We start from the raw sequence: 25,227 nt of genomic DNA, 5'->3' as shown, positions 1-25,227 counted from the left end.
CTTAATGACATCCTTCCTGTGATCAGAAGACCAGATCTACGCCGGAGGTACTAGCTAGATTGCACAAGCCTAGAAAACAACGAACAGTACTCCAAATTCAATCTCATTGATTTGTAACATCACATCCCATCTTCTGGACCTAATGTACTGATCAGTGAAGGCAGTAATGCCAAACAGCTTTTTCACTATGCTATCTACAAATCCACTTTCAGGGAACAATGTACCTGTCCTCCAAAGACCTTCTGTTCTACAATTATCTGCAGGGACCTACTATCATGCCTGTCCATACTCAACACTTACATTGATTCCATATCCATCTATGCCCTTCCTGTTTCTACCTCTGGCAGCTCATTCCAGACACCAACTACTTTTCGTGCAAAAGATACCCTGCAGATTTCCTTTAAACCTCTCCCCTCTCATCTTAAACCAATTCTGTCAAGTTTTAGACACCCCATAGGAAAATGATTCTGACCACCTACCCATCTGTGACTTGGTTTTATACATCTCTATCGGGTCATCTCTTTGCCTCTGCCCTAGTCCCTTCTGGATAAGTTGTTGAGCCCAAGGAACATCTTGTGTACCTTCTCATGCTGAAGAGTAAAACATTGCTGGAAAATAAACTTTAAATCCTCCTCATATTGGTGCCAGTGCATATGGTAACATAGGAAAACTAGACAGAGTCTGTAAACTTCAAAAGCACTGCAATGATACTAAAAACAAAGCTGTTCATTTAACTACCTTTTTATTAGATTATGAAACAGTGGGAAATAGTGATTCATTTCCTTTGCAAATATCATTACTGAAAATGCAGTGCTATCAGTCTCAAGAGCAGTATAACAAAAGTTGGAATGACATTTCTTGATGAACAATAACTATTATTCATTTGGAAATATTAAAACAGCCTATAAAATCTCAGCTACCATGCCAGTAATTCACAAAACACTGTACAGCTAACATTGGTGCTTAGATTTACATAAATCTTCAGGACAAACACAATATATAACAAACTTGCTTCATTATGACTAGCAGAAAGTAAATAAAGTGTTTTTGGTAACAGTGAAACATGGCTTGCAATTCTTCAGCTTCAGAATGTAAACTAGTGGAAAACTACAAAACAAATTCATTACAATTTAGGGCCTTGCAAATAAGCACCAAGAAATTGGCAGAGCAGAAACAAAGGAGGTAGAGTTACATGGCAAAATTGGGGTCAGGATTTAATTTGTTCCCTCTAATAGAGAACCAGGAATATCCTTACAAGCAGAAGCAGCCTCTGATCCAGACAGATTTGTTCAAGAACTCATTGGAAAATGTAGCAATTGGTTTAAATCTGAACTAGTAAAATTTTGGAGGGAAAAAACATATTATTGATAAAGATGAATTCAGAGAAAAAAAATTGGAATATACATTTAAAGTGCTGCAGAAAAATACACTTGAGCAGATAAAATTAGATGGTCACAAACTCAATTAGCTTTCTCATTTTCATTATTTGCAAACCTCAGTGCAAGTCTAACTGTACATTTCACGCAGCTCCAGTGTTTAGCCTGACTTTGTCAGTGTCAACTTAGAACCATTCCAAAGCAAGTATTTGCTGTTTACAATATTGGAATGATTCAAGGTGTGATGACTGGAGAGAAGGGCTGGTTGGAAGGAAGAGGAATGGAAAGTTGACGTCTAAACCTACAGGGTCACAGAGGCAAAAAAAATCACCTGGACCCAGAAAAGTGTGCGCTGATCTGATTAATATTCTCAGCTTACTTTTATCAATGTAAATATAAAGAAGCACCACTGGCAGTCCAGATAATGAATTAATTCAAAGACAGGCTGTGGGGAAGTGACACGGGAAACAAACTAAGCTGCAGCATTGACTGCCCTGGACCACTCCACAAGATTATAGCTCAGTCAATGTCCAGGTCACTATCATCGCTGCGAGACACTGAGGCACTTTTAATGGATGTGGGAGACACCACATCTTTCTCCGGCAGCACCCCATATTCTCGCAAAAATGCTTCCACATCAACAGCAAAAAAGTCATATCCAAGCTGGTCAGTGATGCGCACAAAGTTACCAATCAGGTCACCACACTTGTAAACCAGGAGAGCGGGGAGAGCATTGTCAGTGAACCTTGCACTGGCTCCGATCACAGAGCTGCGAATCTTGCAGAACTTCACTACCGGATAATCAGAGACTAAACATATCAGGCACCCATTCATGGCCTCACAGCCCGGCAGCTCGTCTTCATAGATATGAACAATGATGAGAGTTTTCTTCTCCTCTTTATCGATTGTGTCTAGAAAGTCCTGGGAGCTGGTCAACTCATAGACCTGTTCAAAGCGCTTTCCGCTGTACAGGTGTTCCTTCATCTCCTCCATTCGCTGCTTTCGGTACTGCTCCAAGAACACTTCATCATCCTGTGCACGCAACATATTGCACTCTTTCATCGTCATCTGCAAAGTTAGCAAAACATTATGGCACAACTTGTTTCATTTAGACTGACCACTGCTAGCAGGCACTTGGTAACAATGCAAGCAATTAAAGCATTTGTCAATAAATAACCAATTAGAATATCCGTTAAAAAAAATTAGGTTTTTCATTTAACCTAATTTAGAGATGTAGCACGTTACAGGCCTTTCCGGCCCTCAAACCTGTGCCACCCAAATACACTTGCAACCAGTTAACCTACTGACCCCGCCCTTGTGTCTTTGGGTCATGGGAGGAAACCCAGACAGACACAGTGAGAATGTACAAACTCCAAAAGACAATGGTAGATGAGAACCTGGGCTAGTGGCACTGTAAAAAGAGTTTTGCTATGCTAACCATCCCGCTCAGTTTGACATTCAAGTACATTTTATGTTAACCCATTTAATCTAAATGTTAAATGTAGATCAACCTTCATTAATAAATCCTCCTTAAAATCAGAATTTTAATCTACAACAGTGACCTTTCACTGCAGATATTTCATTTTGATTAGATTTTAATGCCTTAGCGCCCACTTCTATGACTTGTTTCAAATGCTCCACTTGGCTTTGGATTGAGCTTGGAATATACATTAACCTTTCCGTTGATCTTCTCCTGGACCACCTTCTGCTTCTGTATTTCCTTCTGTTCATCCAGGTGAGATCTACACTTCATCGATAGCTTCTTGATGAGCCTCTGGACTTCACGCCGCTGCTCTGCACGTTGCTCGGTTTGAAGCTGCTTGAACCGGCGCCAATCATTTATAACTCCTTTAGGGCCTGTACACAGAGAGACCCGACACAAGGCAGGTTTTGAAACAGAAACAGTAGCCCTAGCTGGATGGTTAGATTCAACAAATTGTTACAGAGCACAGCACCACAATCTAGAAACTATCAAGAGAGCATTATTAATATGCTATGTGTATGAGGTATACAAGATCACGGGGGGGCTTCCACCGTGGTCAACCTGCACCTTTTTCCTGCAAATACTAGAGGACATCTGTTTAAGGTGAGTGGACAAAAGAGGCAAGTTTTTTTTTCTTTTTACAGAGTGATGGGTGCCTGGAATGCATTGCCAGGAATGGTGGTGGAGATTGGTACAATAGGAGCATTTAAAAGACTCTGAGTCACATGGATGTAAGAATAATAGAGGGTTTATGGGTATGAGGTGCGGAAGGACTAGATCAGTGGTTCTCAACTTTTTTTCTTTCCACTCACATCCCACTTTAAATATTTCCTATGACATGGGTGCTCTGTGATTAGTAAAGGATCGCTTAAGGTAGTATGTGGGTAGAAAGAAAAAGTTTGGAAACCACTGTTTTAATCATACCTAATTGACTCGTTATGTGCATGGTTTCATAACTCCAAAGGAAATAGGCTAATTTTTCTCAAGCAAAATATTTCAGTAACAATTGGGTCTACAGCAGTGATTCTCAAACTTCCCTTCCCACTCACATACCACCTTAAACAATCCCTTACTAATCATGGGATAGGGATTACTTAACGTAGTACGTGAGTGGAAAGAAAAAGGTTGAGTGCCACTGGACTAGATTGTTGTGGAGTAGGTTTACATAGGTCAGTACAAATCATGGGCTGAAGGGCTTGTTCTGTGCTGTAACCTATATTAAATGTAGCTCCATTATTTCAAGAGGTTAACAAATCCTTTTGACAAGTAGCTTGGAAAATTCATTTTAGCTAAATCTACAATCAAAGGCCATTTCATTAAGTATGTTTTAAAGAGCCGGGCAGTTCATTAATTTGCAAATTTATTTACAAACTAAACTCATTGTGACAATGAACTGCAGTGGGATCCAATGACTACACATATTGGTTGATCCCAATTATCTGACAACAGGTTCAAGAGGCTTGCAGCAAAATTCAGAAAACAAAAGTCTCCATTTTAAAAAAATGCCACATTTAATCAAACACAAAAGAATAAAAGTGGCAAGGTTTTTGATTAATAAAATAAAAGCTGTTCCGAATATGGAGATGAGCAGTTCAAAATGATCAAATCTACATTAATGAACAATGCAACAAAGGAGACTGCCCAAGTTTCTAAGCTACTACCTATGAGCTCAGAGTGGAAAGAAACTAATGGTATATAGAACAAATGGCTAAAACTGTGGTCCATCCATGTTGAATTCTTGTCAACAATGTTTTGCTTGCTCTGGCTATAACACAGGTCTGGCATTCAGTTTATCACAGGCTCATACAAGTTCCTGCCTATGGGTACTGAGAAGCATTTTAATGTGCAGATCAACTTGACATCAAAAATTCTAATGAAAGCTTATGGATCTGAAACATTAAAATAGGAGTACTGAAACACTCTGCCTGTCAGGTTGCATCTGTGGAGAGACGAGTTAAAGCTCCAGGGGAAGACCTGAAATACGACATTGCTTCTCCAAACAACTACATCCAGAGTAATTCCACCATTTTTTTTTTTTTTACAATGGAGAAGTTATTTTCTGGAAATTCAACATTGTGTTTTAAATGATTACTGGAGCAACATGCTAGTTTGAAACTTTTTGGACATAATCTAGAATGGCTCATAGGATATAACAAAGTGTTTGAAAGATTTTTAAAAAGTGTTTTACAACAATTAATCCAGAATACGCTGACAACCTCAGTTTCACCTGCTTTTTATTTTCAATCAGTACCTGTGTTAATTGCACTCCGCTCTCTGACCTCGGCAGCCCCAGAAATCACAGGATTTTTGATGGTCTTATCTTCATTTTCATCGCGATCACTGTCTTCATCGTCACTGCTGCTGTAGTAGTATTGCAGCTTTTCTCCAAGGATCTTATCATCCAAGGTAGTCATTGTGACTAGAAATTCTAACCAAACTTGTCAAAAATAAACTGGAAGGAAAGAGTGGGACAATTCAGGAAATGTGCTCAAATATTCATGCTCCTTCCAACAGTTCCTGATGCAGCAACTTCGACATTCACAAAATGACATTCATTAATACCAGGCTTAATTCTTATACTAATAAACTAAATAGTAGTTACATTTTGTCTGAATAGAAAGTGACCAATCACACTATGATTAAAAATATTTTTCTGGTAAACTTGCTTTCAAAAGGTTATATCAAGTCTCATTATTGAGCTCTCAAGTAGGCCAAGAAATATTTTATTAACAAAAAAAAAATGCTGGCAATTACACTGACATGGCAGAATTTCTAGTCATAAACATTAAAACTGAGAAGGACCTGAGGAGAAAGCTCATAAATCCATCATGATTTACATCTGGTTCAAAGATCAGGATCTAAAGGAGGAACGCACATAAAACATTGCTCAGGTCCCCCATCTCTAAGTAATGTTGAATGCATTGGCTTGAATTATTTCAATATTTTACCAAACTCCTATCCAAAACAAAAATGCATAGGGTGAATCACATGCTCTAGAATCACATTGGCAGTTATTAACCCAACTATATATTCCTGTGTTGTCAAAAAGGTGACGATCAATAATCACCTTCAAAATTAAATTATCCCTTCTACATTTCACCAAAAAAAATTACACAAAGTAAATATGTTCATTTGTAAATGCTCTCAGCAGTTAAATCAGTCACAATAAAACAAAAACTAAAATAAACCTTGCTTCCCCCTTCCCACAAGTGCAATATATACTCGGCCCTCAATATTAAATGCCAGCCTGATAATTGTAACAGTATCATCTGTCTACGCAATGGTATATCTTTGCCTATAGCCAGCCTATGGATACAATGCACCTTCTCCCTTTCCTCCATTCTGTAAAAGATGCACTATTTAAGTCAGAGGTATTGCCAGAAACCATTAACATCTGTTGAGTGACATGACAAACATTTCTGGTGTTCGAACTGAGGGCCACTGAATACTGCCTTCTATCTCACATTTCTGCCGATATGTATCGGCGATCCTGATTATGGGGCAAGTTCTTGAAAGATATTAGAACCAAGTTTATCACAAAGATTGAATTCCAAATGTAGACCTTATTCCAATTTCTCTGTCCCTTCTTTATGGTGTGATTACCAACTTGGTGAGTAGCAATCCTGAACAAGACTCAGAGATTGTGGATTTAAATTCACTCTAGGCAATTAAGTGCAGAATCAAGGCTGGCACTCTAGTGAAGCATTGCAATGTCAGAAGCCTTCTGCTCTCATCAAAGTGTTCATTTCTGTAGGTTAGAATTAATATTTTGAATTTTCTTCTAATCTTTCCTCAGAATTTTGCATTGACACACCTGCTATCACTAACAGATTATTTGCTTCATAAAAGGAAGACCATTAAGGAACTACTGTAAATATTTGTGTATAATGCGTTCCGTGTATAATGCGACCCCACCCATTTTTTTTTTAGGGGAAAATTTTTACCCCCGTGTATAATACGACCCCCTCCCCTCACCCGCCTGAGCTGCGCTGCTGTCTCTCCAGCTTCTCGCCTGCCCACGTCGCGCTGCTGTCTCTCTCGACCACCCTTCCCTCACCTATCTGAGCCACGCTGGCGTCTCTCACAAGCCCCCCTCCCTTCACCTGCCTGATTCGCGATGTCATCTCTCACGACCCCCCCCCTCCCCTCACCCGCCTGAGTCGCGCTGGCGTCTCTCATGACTCCCCCCCCTCCCCTCACCCTCCTGAGTCTCTCCGGCCCGAGTGGCAGAAATTTAAAAAAAAATTTTTACTCCCGTGTATAATGCGGCCCCCCCCCCTACTATTTTTGAGGGGAAAAAGGGGGAGAATTTTTTTTTCCGCATTATACTCGAATATTTGCGGTAATGCTCAATTTCGTGCTACAACCTAGTGTCCAGTAAAGTCATGTCGTTTTTTAGGAAACAAGCCGAACAATCAAAGGCTTGATTGAAATTTACTCTGAACCGACATCAAGTAGCAGATGTTAGTGAAATGAATGGAGTGAAACATTACCAATGAAATAATTGCCAGTTTCTGAAGGAACCAAAATACCTGTGGCAAGTATAACAGTGGGAAAAGTGATGCAGTCTAATCTAGTAAGAGATGAAAGAAAGTTTTCAATTATTCATCTGTAAAACTTCCAATCATTGTTCATCTATACAGCTCTCAACCGTTACCATACGCTGCATTTGAACAAGGATAATACTGATTGCAAATTGACAATGTCATAAACCATTACAATGGTCAAAATATAATACCTTTTTGAAAAGATTCAGTCATATCACAAAACCCCATTTCATACCAGTGTTAAGAGTTCCTCAGTTGCCAGGGAAGGTCTGTGAATCAGAACCAAAGTGCGACTGAACCAAAATCCTGACAATCACTACCAAACAAACTGGAGAGGAGTCATAAGGATAATCACCTGAGGCTTACTCTTTCTCAAACCTACAAGTTTTTAATTGGAGCATCAATGACAAAAACACATTACACTCTACAAACTATAAATAAAACATTTCCATCTATTTTGTTTTGATGGAAAATATTTAAATACAGATATGCACACATCTGTAACATGCACTTAATTGGCTCATATGTATTGCAGACCAGTGGAGGGGAGTTTAATTTCAAGCACAACACTTGGAATTAAAACTATAAATAAATGTGTATTGAAATTTTGGAGCTTTTCGTTCCCTCAAAATGTTATCGAACAAGCTGCAAAGCTTTGAGACATTAAATGTAAATGAGCAACCATGCTAAAGGTTAATGCACAAAATCTCAGCTTGCAGTGCTGGTCCAAGGTTGGCTTCAAGTAACAAGAGGAAAAGCAAATGACTGGAGTATTAGACACTAACAAACTGAAAAATGTCACTTGCCTCTCTAGGATGGGAAAAAATTCTCAGAAAACAGGATCACAACATTACAGAGCCAACTTCACAGAAGGTGATGCAGAAATTTCTAAAGAATGCACAAACCAATACCCCTCAGATAGTGGAAAATGCAGAGTCAACATTCCCATAATAATGCAGTCATGTAGAATGTGGAAAGAAACTTAAATGTCTCGTCATTTGTTGGCATTAACATCAGCTTTCTATCGACTTTTTTTTTATTTTAAAAAAAAAAGTAGACATACAGCACAGTAACAGCCCATTTCGGCCCTCGACTCCATGAAGCCCAAATTACACCCATTAATTTACACCCCTGATAGTGAGAGCATTTTTCTTCCATTTCCACTGTGAACTGCAGACTGATTCTCCCAAAGCTAACATTCTCTGGACTTGCTACAACACAAACAATGATATCAAGGGAGAAGAAAGGTAGTTGATTGGACAATTATTTTTAAAAACAAATTGGTGGAAATAGTCAGCTTTGGAAGCATTTGTGGAGAAAAAAAGTTAACAATTGTTTTAATGTCCCACAATGTCAGTGAAGGCAGAAAAATATTGAAGGGCCCATGATGTTCTGCCAACCCATATATACCAACCAAGAAAATCAACCTTCGATTTTTCTTTCATGCATATGTCGATAAGTCTTTTAAATGCCTGTTATTCCAGCCTCCACTACCACCCCTGGCACCCACAACTTCTGGGTAAAAATCTTACCCGATGTTTGCTACTTCTGCCCTGGGAAAAAGGTGCTGGCTACTTTATCTATGCCTCTCATAATCTTGTAGACCTCTATTAAATCACCTCTCATCTTTCTTCACTCCAAAGAGATTGGCCTAGCTCTAACCTTGTCTCACAAGACATTTTCCAATCCAGGCAACATCCTGGTAAATCTCCCCGTACTCTCTCCAAACCCAATTGTCCCAGAAGACCCCTCAGATAGTGTGGGGTCCTGCCTCATCAAACTGGTCTCCGCTTATGCCAACTCCGTTTTATCTCCCCTCCCCACCCCTTTACATCCATACTTCACATACCTTTTATTTCTCTGAAGACGACCACCTCATCTTCAAGTACATCCAATCACTATACACCCCCACCCCCAAACCGAATCCCTCAAAGCCCTTCATTTTTTTTCCTCAAAACAGACCTAACCAGTCCCCCTCCACCATCACTCCCCTCTGGCTGGCAGAACTTGTCCTCACCCTCAATAACCTCCTTTGACATCCCACTTTATCCAAGTCAAAGAGCTAGCCATAGATAACCACACAAGCCCAGCTATGCCTGCCTTTTTGTTGGCTATGTGGAACAGTCCATGTTTCAAGCCTACACAGGCAAGGCTCCTCAACTCTTCCTCTGCTACATTGATGACTACTTTGGTACTGCCTCATGCACTCAGGACAAGCTTGTCGACTTTATCCACTTTGCTGCCAACTTCCACCCAGACCTCACTTGGTCCATCTCTAGTAACAATCTCCCTTTTCTCGATTTCTCAATCTCCATCACGGGAGACAAACTCAAAAGACATGTTCTATAAACCAAACAACTCCCACAGCTACCTTGACTACACCTCTTCACACCCTGTAAGGATTCTTAATTCCTCCATCTCCAACACATCTGCTCCCAAGATGAGTTCTTCCATGCCAGATCATTAGATATTCTCCTTTTTCAAACAATGTGCCTTCCCCTCTACCACTATTAACGCTTCTCACCCACATATCCTCCATTACCTGCATTTCTACCCAAGCCCCTTCCACCCCCACATGCAATAAAGAGAGGATTCCTCTTGTCCTCACCTACCACACCAGTCTCTGCCATTTCCACTATCTACTATGTGATCCCACCACCAGACACATTTTCCCTTCTCCTCCTCCCTCCGCTTTCTGCAGAGACAGCTCCTTCTGTGATTTCCTCATCCACCCCTCCTTTCCCACCAATCATCCCCTTGGCACCTACCCATATGACCATAGGAGATGCTCCACTTGCACTCACTCTTCCTCCCTCAACACCATTCAGGGCTCCAAACAGCCCTTCCAATTGAAGTAACACTTCCTCTGTGAGTCTGCAGGGGTCATCTATTGGGGAATGTGTCAGGAATCTTTCTGCCCCATCTGTCCTTCTTGCAATACGGAAGTGCAAGTCAATATTCGGGAAGTTGGTCTCCCATAACAATGACCATTATTTTTGGACCATTCCAAAATCTGCCGACTTATCTCAGTGTCCCAAGGGCTATTTGTGGGCCTAAAGGCTACTCCCAGTACAGTGATTGCTCCCTTCCTATTTCTGACTTCCACCCACACTGACTCAGTAGACATTCCCTCCACAGTGCCTTTTCTGCAAGTGTAATGCTACTCACTCCCTCTTTTGCTCCCCCATTCTATCCCTTTTAAACCATCTAAATCCAGTACCTGCATCAGCCAATTATGTCCTTGTGTCAGCCAAGTCTCTGTAATGGCCACATCGTAATTCCACCTACTGATCCTAGATTATCTTAGTTCATCTCCTTTACTTCCAATACTCCTTGCATTGAAATGCACACATTTCAAACCCTCCAACTGACAACATTTATGCTTCTTCCCCTGATGGCCTTCCTCACAAACCATAACACATTGCATCATCCTTTCCACCTTCTGCTCTATCCTCCGCACTCAAATGTTTGTTTCCATTCCCCTGCCAAACTTGTTTAAACTCTCCCCAGTAGCTCTAGCAAACCTGCCCACCAGTTTGGATGGAGCCCATCTTTTTTGTACAGGTCATATCTTTCGCAGAAGAGATCCCAATGAACGACAAATCTGAACCCCTGCCCCCTGCACCAATTCTTCAGCCACATATTCATCTCCCACAAATTCCTATCCTGATCCTCAATGCCATGTGGCACAGGCAGCAAACCCCAGATTATCACCCTTGAGGTCCTGCTTCTTAGGATCCTTCCTAACTCCCTATATTTCCACTGCAGGATTTCATCCCTATTCCTATGTCATAGATACCAACGTGGAGCATGATATCTGGCTGCTCACTCTCCCGTTTGAGAATGCTGTGGACTCATTCTGAGACATTCCTGACACTGGCACCTGGAAGGCAACATACCATCCAGGAACCTCGATCTTGTTCACATAACCTCCTATTCAATTACAATTCCATCAAAAAAAAATTGGTAAACATAAAATTCCTCTCTCTGTTATCTTAGCATAGACACTAATTTACTTTAAATTGCAATAGCAGAATTTCATATTGACACCCTAATTTTCCGATCTCCATCCCTTGACTTGGTCCATGAATTTGCACTATATTGACGGCATTGTCAGAATTCAATGATAAAAGGACTATATTTTGAACAAATGTCAGCATTTTAAAATGCATCAGCCTTAGATGTACTTGGAGAAAGGTTATGATTTAATCTGGCTAAGTGAGAACAATTATAGAGGATAGGCTTCTAATCCATCAACCAATGCACAGATGGCCAGGATTAAAGTAAATGCACAAAGCATTTCAATATCCTGTCCCAGCTCTGGAAATTGTCAGAACCAGCTTTGCTGCAAAACACAAAGAAAAAGACCAATCAAAATAACACATATTGATCCCATATAAATAATGTCTCCCACATCAGTTTACAAATGGCACTTAAACTCAACTATAAGGAACCAAGCACAATACTGAATAAAATTGAATAGAAACAAAATGAACTGAAAGAAGCAACCAGTCAAGCAGCATTTGTGGAAGGGAAACCTGTTAATATTCAGGGTCAGGGACCCTTTCACTGGTTTTCCATTCCTGCTAAATAATATTGGTACAGTATCTGTGAGAATTAATATGGCGATTACTGTAAAATGGTGGAGAATTTTGTTACATTGTCCTTATTTCTACCACTTCCTCGGTCAGCTCATTTCATATACACACCACCCTCTGTTTGAGAGAGGTGCCTATCAGGTCCCCTCTCACTTCAAATCTGTGCACTGTAGTTTTATATACCCTACCCTAGTGGGGCAGGGTGGGGTGGGGGGGGTTAGAAAAAGAAATGTTACTATTATCTTATCCACACACCTCATGATTCTATAAACCTTTACAAGTTCCCTTCTTCACCTTTCAATGCTCCAGAAAAACAGTTATTCAACCTCAGTGCATTATTCAAGTCCCATTAACATTCTCATGACATTAACCTCCCCAATCTTCCAGTATTGTGACAACCTGGTGGAAAAAAGCCTGGAAGACGCTATTCCTCTGGGATTACTTTGTTATCTCTTTCTCCCGTCATTGAAAATTGTTGAACATAGAATAACGAACAACAGAACCTTGCTCCTCAGTGACACGGCCCTTGGATTTTGAGAACATGGCTGACAAAATCTATTTCATCATTAAACCCATAGTGTTGTTGCCTTCATTCAAGGTTCACTACCGCCAATGTGTAATACGATATGTCATTTCAGAGTCAAATGACGATGACAATCTGACCACTCTGCTCTGGAAACTTGGAAGAGAGCCACAGAATTTGTTTGGGGATAGTGAATGGCACATTATCAAACAGAAAATATTAAACAATAATCCATTGATGGAGATTTTAGATCAATGATTGAAAATTTTCACCTTAAAATGTAACATTTTCTTTAAAACTTGAGGGAAGACGCATGAAGTTATCCAGAGAAGCTTAGTCAGGGACTTCAAATTTAAGGCAAAAGAATTTGCAAAAGTTCACAATCATAAGGAGAGCAGAGACCTTGAAAGGTCAAGGGGAGAAGAAAATTATGAACATTTAGAAGGGTGAGATGACAGATGGATTCAAAAGAGATGAGAGGTTATTGCTCAACTGAGAATCAGTGCAGCTCACAATGGACAGTACAATGGATGAAAAGGCTTTGATTTGAGTGAAATCTAGGTCTGGGGACTGTAGAACCAGACAGGTCAGTTTGGAACATCTTATATTAACACCTGCCTATCCCAATGTTGCTACAGGTGTTCCTCAGGACAATGTCCAGGCTTAATCATACTTAATTGTCTCATCAACAATAAGGTCAAATACACAACTATAGAAATACCAAATTTCATGACTTGTTCATGACAATAAATTCTGATTCTGATAATTGCAATGTTTAATTCCATTTTCAACTCAACAAAGCATCAAGAAAGTACTTAGACATACAGTAAGGTAACAGGCCATTTTGGCCCACGAGCCCTTGCAACCCAATTAACCTACAATACCTGGTACATTTTGAATGGTGGGAGGAAACCCATGCAGAGACAGGGAGTCCTTACAGACAGCGCAGGATTTGAACCTAAATCCCAATCACTGGTGCTGTAACAGCGTTTCTCTAACTGCTACGTTAACCATGCCATCCAGTGGATAATTTCTTTAATTGAACAAATGATATAAAGACAGTAGAATCATGGGGAAAGATTGCATCCAATAGCATAGTAATCTTCCAGCTCAATATCAAATAACCCAATTAAACAAAATTAACAATAGGAATATTTTAAAAAAAGCAATGAAATAAACACTGATCTTTGGCTTGGCTTCGCGGACGAAGATTTATGGAGGGGGTAAAAAGTCCACGTCAGCTGCAGGCTCATTTGTGGCTGACAAGTCCGATGCGGGACAGGCAGACACGATTGCAGCGGTTGCAAGGGAAAATTGGTTGGTTGGGGTTGGGTGTTGGGTTTTTCCTCCTTTGCCTTTTGTCAGTGAGGTGGGCTCTGCGGTCTTCTTCAAAGGAGGTTGCTGCCCGCCAAACTGTGAGGCGCCAAGATGCACGGTTTGAGGCGTTATCAGCCCACTGGCGGTGGTCAATGTGGCAGGCACCAAGAGATTTCTTTAGGCAGTCCTTGTACCTTTTCTTTGGTGCACCTCTGTCACGGTGGCCAGTGGAGAGCTCGCCATATAACACGATCTTGGGAAGGCGATGGTCCTCCATTCTGGAGACGTGACCCATCCAGCGCAGCTGGATCTTCAGCAGCGTGGACTCAATGCTATCGACCTCTGCCATCTCGAGTACTTCGACGTTAGGGGTGTAAGCACTCCAATGGATGTTGAGGATGGAGCGGAGACAACGCTGGTGGAAGCGTTCTAGGAGCCGTAGGTGGTGCCGGTAGAGGACCCATGATTCGGAGCCGAACAGGAGTGTGGGTATGACAACGGCTCTGTATACGCTTATCTTTGTGAGGTTTTTCAGTTGGTTGTTTTTCCAGACTCTTTTGTGTAGTCTTCCAAAGGCGCTATTTGCCTTGGCGAGTCTGTTGTCTATCTCAATGTCGATCCTTGCATCTGATGAAATGGTGCAGCCGAGATAGGTAAACTGGTTGACTGTTTTGAGTTTTGTGTGCCCGATGGAGATGTGGGGGGGCTGGTAGTCATGGTGGGGAGCTGGCTGATGGAGGACCTCAGTTTTCTTCAGGCTGACTTCCAGGCCAAACATTTTGGCAGTTTCCGCAAAGCAAGACGTCAAGCGCTGAAGCACTGATAACATGGAAACAAATGACATAGACGGAATCATTTGCCCATGTATATACTGAGAATGATCTTTCTCCATTGTAACGAACAACAGAACCTTGCTCCTCAGTGACACGGCCCTTGGATTTTGAGAACATGGCTGACAAAATCTATTTCATCATTAAACCCATAGTGTTGTTGCCTTCATTCAAGGTTCACTAGTTTCCTGCCTTTTGCCAAAAAAATATATTTTTCTCTTTTTGAAAATTATGAAGTCTCTTCCAAAAGTCTTTCAATCTTTTGGATTTTACATCATGACTATTTCATTACCGCCTTTGATTAATTCAAAATCTGAGCCTCTGGTGACCAGCCGTATTCCACTGGAATCAGTTTTCCTTTGACAGCACGTAAACCCTTCATCATTCTGGATGCACTATCCAACCTCCCTTTCACAATATTTGATCTCTTCTCTCCTGCTCCACAACCTTAGCTTGATCCCTTATCATATACTTCCCAATCTGTGTTGTTTTGCACAAATACTACAGGTCCTTGGTGCATGTTTCATCTTCACAAGTACATGACGTGACAATAAGAGGGATTACTGTAGTTTTATTAATGTCAGATAATGACTGCGCTAAATCAATAAACAGCCAGTTACAGTCACCAAGACTAAATTTTTTTTAACTGAAAAGCAATTTTTTTTTCACTAGTGCTTAAACCAGATTGCTGTCACGATCCACTGTTTCCAAACGAAAAGGAGACAAAGATGGAGACCAAGTGGAGATCACTGTCAGTCAATTACATTTAACATTTTGCACAAGTCAGAACTTGACTTTGGTTTAAAAACCAAATCAGAAAATAAGAGAATGCTTTCAAAGAATTGTATCAGAAGTTTCATATGGTCCACTCAGAGTACAATCTACACCCAAACTTGCTCTCGTTGTTCCTTCAGTTTTTTGCATGCAATGTAATAATGTGCAAAAGGATGAACATTAGCCATCTGGAGAATAACATGCAAAATAAAGTTGTTTCCTCATCCCAAGTACAAGCAAACACCCGCTCATTCCATGGGGACAACTACCTACTCACTCCAACAGAGCACACCTGTTTGCAGCAAGGCCAGAGGTTGTTACTATGTGGACTCTGGAGACTTCCTTTTATTTGTCTTAATTAAAATCTGGCACCACTCACAAGATCAGCATTAGGTGCCCATCACCAGGTGCTCATGGAACACTTGGAATGCCAACTAGATTATTTAGAGGGCAGCAAAGAATCAATTGCATTGATAGAGATGAATTGGAAATATGGGCAGAGAATGGCAGATGGGAGTTTAACACTGAAAAATGTGAGGTATTGTTCTTTGGGAAATCAAAATAGAGCATATGGCAAGGCCCTTTGCAGCATTGACATACAGAGGAATCCTGGTGTGGGTCCAAAGCGCTCTGAAAGCAGCATCACAAGCAGAATTGAAGGTAGTATATACCCAGGATGTGACCTGGATTAGAGAGTGTTAACTTCAAGGAGAAGTTGGACAAATGGATCGTTTTCTCTGAAGTAGCAAAGGTTGACTGACAATCCGATAGAAGTATATAAAATTATGAAATAAAAATTAGGTAGATTGTAATGTCCAATGCTAGTGAGTACAGCTTTAAGGTGAAAGGGGCAAAGTTTAAAGCACATTTACATGGCAGAGAAATGGTAAAAGGAGATACAGCAGAGAAAAGGCCCTTTGGGTAAACATGTCCATGCAGACCAAATGTGCATTCTCGGCTAGTCCCATTTGCCTGCATTTGGTCCAAATCCTTCTCAGCCCTTTTTATACATTTAGCAAAATGTCTTTGAACGCCTCAGTTGTACCTACTTTTAAAGCTTCCTTGGGCAGCTCTTTCCACCCACTGAATGAAAAAGTAGCCTGTCAGGTCTCCCTTAAAATTTGCCACCCCTCGCATCAAACCCAATTCTAGTTTCAGAATAGTCTACCCTGGGTCCCTCTAGTTTTGGAATAATCTGCCCTGGGAAGCATTTAGACAGATATATCAAAAGTCAGAGGGAGTGAAATATGGACCACTTACAGGCAGATGAGATTCATTTAAATTGGCATTTTGGTCAGCACAGACATTGTGGAACAAAGGTATTGTTCCTGTGTTTTTTGAATTATTATTGTATTTCCAAATTAGCGATAGCAAGTCAACAAATACTTAAGTACCATAGGTAGTGCAATACAAAACAGGAGCGCTGAGTATAATGTTGCACAGAAAAAAAAAAAATCAAAGACAGTACAGTGATGGGGTTCTGCAGTTGAAGCACAAACAGGCAGCAGTCCGTTGGCGACTCAAGGTGAGGAACCAACACAGGCTGTTGAGAGATTCACACAAGGCGGCAGACGGCTGGAGGCTGGCTCGACACTGGCTGAAGGGGTACCAGGTATCAGAACTGTAGTGTGAGAGGTTGTTGAGGGCACTGGTCGTATTGGGAGGCTCGGATCTGGAGCTCAAGTTGCTGATGGTTTGGACTGGACTTTGTGTGGCTGCAGCAGTGCTGGAGGCAAATCCAAGATCACTTGGTGACTCTTGAGACGACGATCTTTTGCTTCTCTTTCTCTGACCGTAAGATGTGCTTCAGGTAATTTCCGTGGATAATGAATCTGTCTGCTCTACAGCAGACCAAAGCAAATTCTTTGTAATATTATATCTGTTTTTATTATATGACAATAAAGGAATCTTGATGGTTTCAACATTTCACTAATGAGGTCAGTTCACCATTCTGAATACATCAATAAAGGCTTAGTCCTTGAAACATTTTCAAACTCGTGTACTTCCTGCCCAGTAGGTTGGGGGTGAGGAAATAAGAATGTGTGGCCTGTTCGCGCCGCCTTCCACAGTGGCGCGCCGCCTTCCACAGTGGCGCGCCGCCTTCCACAGTGGCGCGCCGCCTTCCACAGTGGCGCGCCGCCTTCCACAGTGGCGCGCCGCCTTCCACAGTGGCGCGCCGCCTTCCACAGTGGCGCGCCGCCTTCCACAGTGGCGCGCCGCCTTCCACAGTGGCGCGCCGCCTTCCACAGTGGCGCGCCGCCTTCCACAGTGGCGCGCCGCCTTCCACAGTGGCGCGCCGCCTTCCACAGTGGCGCGCCGCCTTCCACAGTGGCGCGCCGCCTTCCACAGTGGCGCGCCGCCTTCCACAGTGGCGCGCCGCCTTCCACAGTGGCGCGCCGCCTTCCACAGTGGCGCGCCGCCTTCCACAGTGGCGCGCCGCCTTCCACAGTGGCGCGCCGCCTTCCACAGTGGCGCGCCGCCTTCCACAGTGGCGCGCCGCCTTCCACAGTGGCGCGCCGCCTTCCACAGTGGCGCGCCGCCTTCCACAGTGGCGCGCCGCCTTCCACAGTGGCGCGCCGCCTTCCACAGTGGCGCGCCGCCTTCCACAGTGGCGCGCCGCCTTCCACAGTGGCGCGCCGCCTTCCACAGTGGCGCGCCGCCTTCCACAGTGGCGCGCCGCCTTCCACAGTGGCGCGCCGCCTTCCACAGTGGCGCGCCTCCTTCCACAGTGGCGCGCCGCCTTCCACAGTGGCGCGCCGCCTTCCACAGTGGCGCGCCGCCTTCCACAGTGGCGCGCCGCCTTCCACAGTGGCGCGCCGCCTTCCACAGTGGCGCGCCGCCTTCCACAGTGGCGCGCCGCCTTCCACAGTGGCGCGCCGCCTTCCACAGTGGCGCGCCGCCTTCCACAGTGGCGCAATCCCCATTAAAAAAAAGCATGACTAAAGTTGCCAGTTGGCCGTTTTTCACATACAATAGGGCTAGTTTTGAAGCTCAGCCACGAGAAATTCCAGGAAGGAGCAGGACCTTCTGGCAGGAGCTGGGATTTCCATCAGAAAGCAAAATGTGACAAAAGTCATTAATGAATCTCAGACCGTCGCCATACCCCGTAGTTCTTTTGTCAGATTCTTTGGAGTTCAATAATGGGCAGGTGAGATGAGGTCAGTGGTGCCCCCTTCATGTGCCCTGGCTTTTTCTTTGGCTTGGCTTCGCGGACGAAGATTTATGGAGGGGCCCTGGCTACCATACCCTCAATACACCTATGGTATTCTAGCATGTTGACTACTTTCCTCACAGCAGCAGGAGTCAGAAGAGAGGAGGCTGGCTTGAGTGACAGCCTGAGCTGGTGCACAAATCTCTGCAATTTCTTGTTGCCTGGGGCAGAGCTGTTCTTGTACCATGTTGTGGGCAAGATATTATAACACTCCGAAAACATAGTAAGGGATCAGAGGAAATGGTTTGGTTTCTTGACCATAGTATGAATGTGGTTGTATCAGGCCAAAATATCCAAAGAGATAAAGCTATCTGTCATCAACACTACTAATACAGATCAGGATATGTCTAATCGGCTTCCCGTACACAACTAGCAAGTCAAATCCAATTCAAAAACAAATAAAACCAGCAGATGCTGAAAACCTGAAACAAGCCAGAGAATGTTGCAGGTCAGGCGAGCCTGGGCTAGAATGAAGGGTGAATGGCCCGTTCCTCTCCCTCCACAGTCTCTGCATGGACACACTGGCTCCCAGGGGTCGAGCCGACCACCTTTTGCTCTGACCCATGATCACCGAGCCGGGATAGGCCTTTAAACCAGATTTACCGCCTTCCCTTCCACACAGGCGGCCTCCGAACCCGTGGCCCCGGCCTCCCCAGGCCGCCAACACCGCCCGGCGGCTTCCCCGGGTGAGTCCCGGACGTCCTGCCACGCTTCCGTTTCCCCGGACGCGCTCGACCGGGCCCCGCACCACTCTCCTTACCGCCCGCCAGGTCCGCTCCAGCACTGTCAAACGTCACTCATTGTGACACCGCCCCGGCTGATGTCCTTGCCTGACCAATCAGCTCGCGGCTGCCTTTGCTTTTCTAACCAATCGGGGCTGCGTGAGGGTGGGCTAGTGACGTCGACGGTGCCCGGGTGAAAGGGAGGGGCGGGAATGGGTGGGTTTGGATGAACTTCCTGAGTAATTGGAATAGTCGTGCTTGTGTTTATAAATGACAATAGATAGGAACAGGAGTAAACACTCATGCCTGCTCTTCCACTTAATAAGGTCAGCTGTAACATTTTATCCATCCCCTGATAAAGGGCTCAAGCCTGAAACGTTTCGTTATGTATCTTTATCTTACCTTATTAAGTACACTCCATTGTTAATGGAGAAGGGTTCAGAGAGCTCATTGCTGTATCTGACCCGATCTTGTTGGTTTTCGTGCAGTTGGATAATCATGTTGAGGAACTTTGGGGGATATCCGATGCGCTCTAGTATTTGCCAAAGCCCTTTCCTGCTCACGGTGTCGAAGGCTTTGGTGAGGTCAACAAAGGTGATGTAGAGTCCTTTGTTTTGTTCTCTGCACTTTTCTTGGAGCTGTCTGAGGGCAAAGACCATGTCAGTGGTTCCTCTGTTTGCGCGAAAGCCGCACTGTGATTCTGGGAGAATATTCTCGGCGACACTAGGTATTATTCTATTTAGTAGAATCCTAGCGAAGATTTTGCCTGCAATGGAGAGCAACGTGATTCCCCTGTAGTTTGAGCAGTCTGATTTCTCGCCTTTGTTTTTGTACAGGGTGATGATGCTGGCATCACGAAGATCCTGAGGCAGTTATCCTTGGTCCCAACAAAGCCTGAAAAACTCATGCAGTTTGGCATGCAGAGTTTTGCCGCCAGCCTTCCAGACTTCTGGGGGGATTCCATCCATACCTGCTGCTTTGCCACTTTTCAGTTGTTCGATTGCCTTATATGTCTCTTCCAGGCTGGGAACCTCATCCAGCTCTAGCCTTAAAGGCTGTTGAGGGAGCTGGAGCAGGGCGGAATCTTGGACTGAGCGGTTGACACTGAAAAGAGATTGGAAGTGTTCTGACCATCGGTTGAGGATGGAGATCTTGTCGCTGAGGAGGACTTTGCCGTCTGAGCTGCGCAGCGGGCTTTGGACTTGGGGTGAGGGGCCATTAACAATGGCGTGAAGCAAGGCTGTGTTCTCGCACCAACCCTCTTTTCAATCTTCTTCAGCATGATGCTGAAACAAGCCATGAAAGACCCCAACAATGAAGACGCTGTTTACATCCGGTACCGCACGGATGGCAGTCTCTTCAATCTGAGGCGCCTGCAAGCTCACACCAAGACACAAGAGAAACTTGTCCGTGAACTACTCTTTGCAGATGATGCCGCTTTAGTTGCCCATTCAGAGCCAGCTCTTCAGCGCTTGACGTCCTGCTTTGCGGAAACTGCCAAAATGTTTGGCCTGGAAGTCAGCCTGAAGAAAACTGAGGTCCTCCATCAGCCAGCTCTCCACCATGACTACCAGCCCCCCCACATCTCCATCGGGCACACAAAACTCAAAACGGTCAACCAGTTTACCTATCTCGGCTGCACCATTTCATCAGATGCAAGGATCGACAATGAGATAGACAACAGACTCGCCAAGGCAAATAGCGCCTTTGGAAGACTACACAAAAGAGTCTGGAAAAACAACCAACTGAAAAACCTCACAAAGATAAGCGTATACAGAGCCGTTGTCATACCCACACTCCTGTTCGGCTCCGAATCATGGGTCCTCTACTGGCACCACCTACGGCTCCTAGAACGCTTCCACCAGCGTTGTCTCCGCTCCATCCTCAACATCCATTGGAGCGCTTTCATCCCTAACGTCGAAGTACTCGAGATGGCAGAGGTCGACAGCATCGAGTCCACGCTGCTGAAGATCCAGCTGCGCTGGGTGGGTCACGTCTCCAGAATGGAGGACCATCGCCTTCCCAAGATCGTGTTATATGGCGAGCTCTCCACTGGCCACCGTGACAGAGGTGCACCAAAGAAAAGGTACAAGGACTGCCTAAAGAAATCTCTTGGTGCCTGCCACATTGACCACCGCCAGTGGGCTGATAACGCCTCAAACCGTGCATCTTGGCGCCTCACAGTTTGGCGGGCAGCAACCTCCTTTGAAGAAGACCGCAGAGCCCACCTCACTGACAAAAGGCAAAGGAGGAAAAACCCAACACCCAACCCCAACCAACCAATTTTCCCTTGCAACCGCTGCAATCGTGTCTGCCTGTCCCGCATCGGACTTGTCAGCCACAAACGAGCCTGCAGCTGACGTGGACTTTTTACCCCCTCCATAAATCTTCGTCCGCGAAGCCAAGCCAAAGAAAAAAGAATTAAGTACACTGGGTTTCTCCAGCTTTGTGTTTTTACTTCAGTCACGGTCTCTCAGACTTCGTGGTTTTACTTTTGATCATTTATTATCTCAGCCCTATTTTCCTGCACCATTTCATTCCCACCTCGAGATATTCTAACGTATTTCCACTGTCTCCTATTCAACCCTTCATCAGAGACCTTGCTCATTTCCCAGATCTTAGTCTGTTCATAAGTTTTCACATCCCTTATAATAACTACGAACACTCTATCCGATTCCTTGCCCCATACACTGCCCTTTTGTGGATCACCACGATCTCATGAGTTCTGCAACGTCTTGCTATTTAGATTATATGCTTTACTTGGTTCCCAATTATCTACGAGATGTGTAAGTGATTAAACCCTTGGAATTATCAGTACTGAAAAGAATTGTTTTCATTTTCCATGTTATATTTTAATTTTCTCTTCCTCACCAAAAAAAAGGAATGAACTGCAAAATAAACACTGGCAGGAAATATCTGTTTCTTTAATGCTCTCACACTCCAGCCTCCCTGCTTTTGAACTCTTAACACCGTTCCAGAGTAAGTTCCAGGAACAGTATCTTTCTGCTAGCTACATTCCTCCCTCATGAAACACCAGTGAATCCAGCAGTTCCAGATAATCAGACACTCCATCCTTGTGTCTCTTACTTCCAGCACTATTTATTTCCCATGTACCCTTTATCTGGTCACATTGTAATCCACCATCCTCTCTCACCAGGCATACCATCTCACTCAGCCTTTCCTGTTCTTCACCCATCGCAGATGTACTCTTACGTTCACTGCCACTTCTTTCTCTGCAATCTGAAAGTTATTTGATCTTTAACTCTCCCCAGTTCTAATGATTGCTCTGTCATTGACCTAAAGTGTTAACTGTTTATCTAAAGATACTGCCAGACCCAATATTTCCAGCATTTTCAGTTTTAATTTCAGCTTCCTATATTTTCATAATCTGATATGTTTGAAAACATGACAATCTGTATGCATTTTTCATTTTTAATTTAGAATATAGCAGTAACAGGCCTTTCTGGCCCATGAGCCTGTGTTGCCCAAATACACCCATGTGACCAATCAACGTACTAACCCCATATATCTTTGGAACATGGTAGGAACCTAATATCTGGAGGAAACTCAAATGCCACCCAATTTATAGCCTAAAATAGTAATTCTGCAAATTTAAAACTAATTAACATCAAATGTATACTCCTGTGTCTAACACCTCTATATTATGAACAGAGTTGGGTTGTAATTTAATCTGGACAGTGGAAAAGAACACCAAGGATGAGACAGAGGTCACACAACAGCTGGCCTCCAGGAGTTTTATTTTGCATAAACATCTAAACTTGAGTGTTATATGTTGAAGGAATCTCTATCTCTCAGTATTGACAGGAGCAACACCTACTGTGACTGGGTTCAGTGTGCAGGGACGATGGGACAAGGGACAGAGCAGCTGTCTCACTGCACTGTGGCCTGTGCCACAGTACTGAGCCCTGTAAGGTCCTGTGCTGTAGCACCCACCACTACATATTAATAGTAGTGGAGAGAGTATCAAGTTCCTCAGCGTCCTCTTAAGTAGTGACCTATCCTGGATACATCTCCTTACTTGTCAGGAAGTAAAAGGTTCTATAATTGTCATTAATACCACATTTAGAATGTAACATGCATTAAATTCTTTAACTTTTGTCTACCATAAGGCAGACAGAGAGTCGCCACTTTGTCCAGCACCACTTTGTCCAGTGCCCCTCACAGAACCTATAGCACCTGGTTTTCCTGGGCAGTCTCCCCTCCAAGTACTGACCAGTCCTGTGCCTGCTTAGCTTCCGAGATTGACAATCCCAGGCGTATTCAGGCTATTAGATGAAGGCTCAAAAGTGACTGTACTTCCTGAGAAGACTGAGGCAGGCAAGGCTACCGGCCACCATCCTGTCAACTTTCTACATGATCTCTATCGAGAGAGTCCTGGCTGACTGCATCACAGTGTGATACGGTTGCTGCAGAGAAATGGATTGGAGGTCAATCCACAGGACCACAAGAGTGGCAGAAAGGATCATTGACATGGTCTACTAGGATTGTTGTTTGAAGAGGGCTCGCAAAATCATTAAGGACCCCTACCACCCCAGACACAGCATCTTCCAGCTGCTCCCATTGGGGAAGAGATACAGGAGTATCAAAGGCAACACCATCAGGTTGAGAAACAGCTTCTTCTCATGGACATTGAGATGCTGAATGACTGATGAACTGCTTACATAAACCTTCTGAAACTCTATTTATTTTGATATATATACACCATTTGTCTCCGTGAGTTTGTTTGTTTTTGCACCAAGGACCAAAACCACTGTTTTGCCCAGTTGTACTTGTACAACCAGATGATAATAAACTTGAACACCTCTGCTCCGATTGCCCCAAGGACTGAACGTCACAGCGAGATGTGGGGACATTTGGTTGATTAAATGGATGAGGAGAGAATGGACAGTTGAGGAATAAGGACATAAAATTCTCGATGCTGGATGTCTGATCTCCAGACTGCAGAGACAGTGCCTTCTTCTCAGACTTTTGGCCAAGATCAAGTGTAGCTCATATCAGAACTGACTATCCTGATCTGTGAGAAGCTACAGTGGCAGTGAGGAAGAAGACAGAGGGGGAGGAAGACTTCTGAGAGGATAAGATAGTTTGGTGCGAGGTGCCCTGCTGATGTGGGGATGGAACCATGTGGATTGGAAGACAAATCTAACATCCTCTCCAGCCGTAAGCCACAAGGATGGCTGTATCAGAAAGCTCTTCTTCAGCTGCACTCAGAATCAGGACCATTGTCAGGGTGGCAGTGAAGAACCTTAGTGAGGGATCGCCATTTTTCCCAGAACCTCTTCATGTGCAAGGTCCTGATGAAGTGCCTCAAATTTGAGGCGAAGGACATCTGCTTCCAGGATGTTGTGGACAACAGCCCTTCCATGTGACATTCAAGACCCCAGCTGGATGGCAAAGGTTGCTTCAGGAGTTCCAGAAGAAGGGGAACATGGCTCCACTCTTGATTTTCAAGGCGCCACCACTCTTCACTCTTCTGACACAGAATGAATGAGTGATAATGGTGCACGTGTTCAATCCACATGTGCCAGTCATAGATGTGCTCACCTTCCTTAGCTTTTATGTCAAGGGGATAGGGACCTGTGCGGACATCAAAAACACGTTTGGAATCTGGACCAGGAAATGGCGTGAAGGTGAATTTGAGAGAGGACAGCAAAGAGGCCATCAACCCCACCCCCCCAAACCCCACTCAGTGTTTGGCATTGCAGGGAATCATGGGTACCTAGGCTACATTGGACAGCCCAGAATATGCAGGAATGAGACATGGGACAGCCCAATGGAGCGCAGTTATCTGCAAAAATTGCAGGGAGGAGGGGACTGCAGAGACA

General features: G+C 43.8%; 1 protein-coding gene across 5 annotated transcripts; it reads right to left on the bottom strand.

Moving 5' to 3' along the window:
• Positions 1-725: 725 nt before the first annotated feature.
• On the bottom strand, positions 726-19,501 carry pdcl (phosducin-like). Of its 5 annotated transcripts, none has more exons than XM_069889305.1 (5): positions 19,263-19,413; positions 7,353-7,432; positions 5,111-5,311; positions 3,052-3,233; positions 726-2,444 (listed from the first exon to the last, which is right to left on the bottom strand). In XM_069889305.1, the coding sequence occupies exons 3-5, from the start codon at positions 5,271-5,273 to the stop codon at positions 1,896-1,898; spliced, it is 894 nt and encodes a 297-aa protein (XP_069745406.1). In that variant the 5' UTR covers positions 5,274-5,311; positions 7,353-7,432; positions 19,263-19,413; the 3' UTR covers positions 726-1,895. The 5 variants fall into 5 exon arrangements, with proteins under 5 accessions (XP_069745406.1, XP_069745416.1, XP_069745389.1 ...); XM_069889315.1 differs by having other exon boundaries at positions 7,392-7,432; XM_069889288.1 differs by lacking the exons at positions 7,353-7,432; positions 19,263-19,413 and adding an exon at positions 19,420-19,501.
• Between the last annotated feature and the right edge of the window lie 5,726 nt (positions 19,502-25,227).

This window comes from Narcine bancroftii, chromosome 1 (assembly GCF_036971445.1).
Source record: "Narcine bancroftii isolate sNarBan1 chromosome 1, sNarBan1.hap1, whole genome shotgun sequence".
Classification (NCBI taxonomy): Eukaryota; Metazoa; Chordata; class Chondrichthyes; order Torpediniformes; family Narcinidae; genus Narcine; species Narcine bancroftii.
This window is presented reverse-complemented; position numbering and strand designations above follow the sequence as displayed.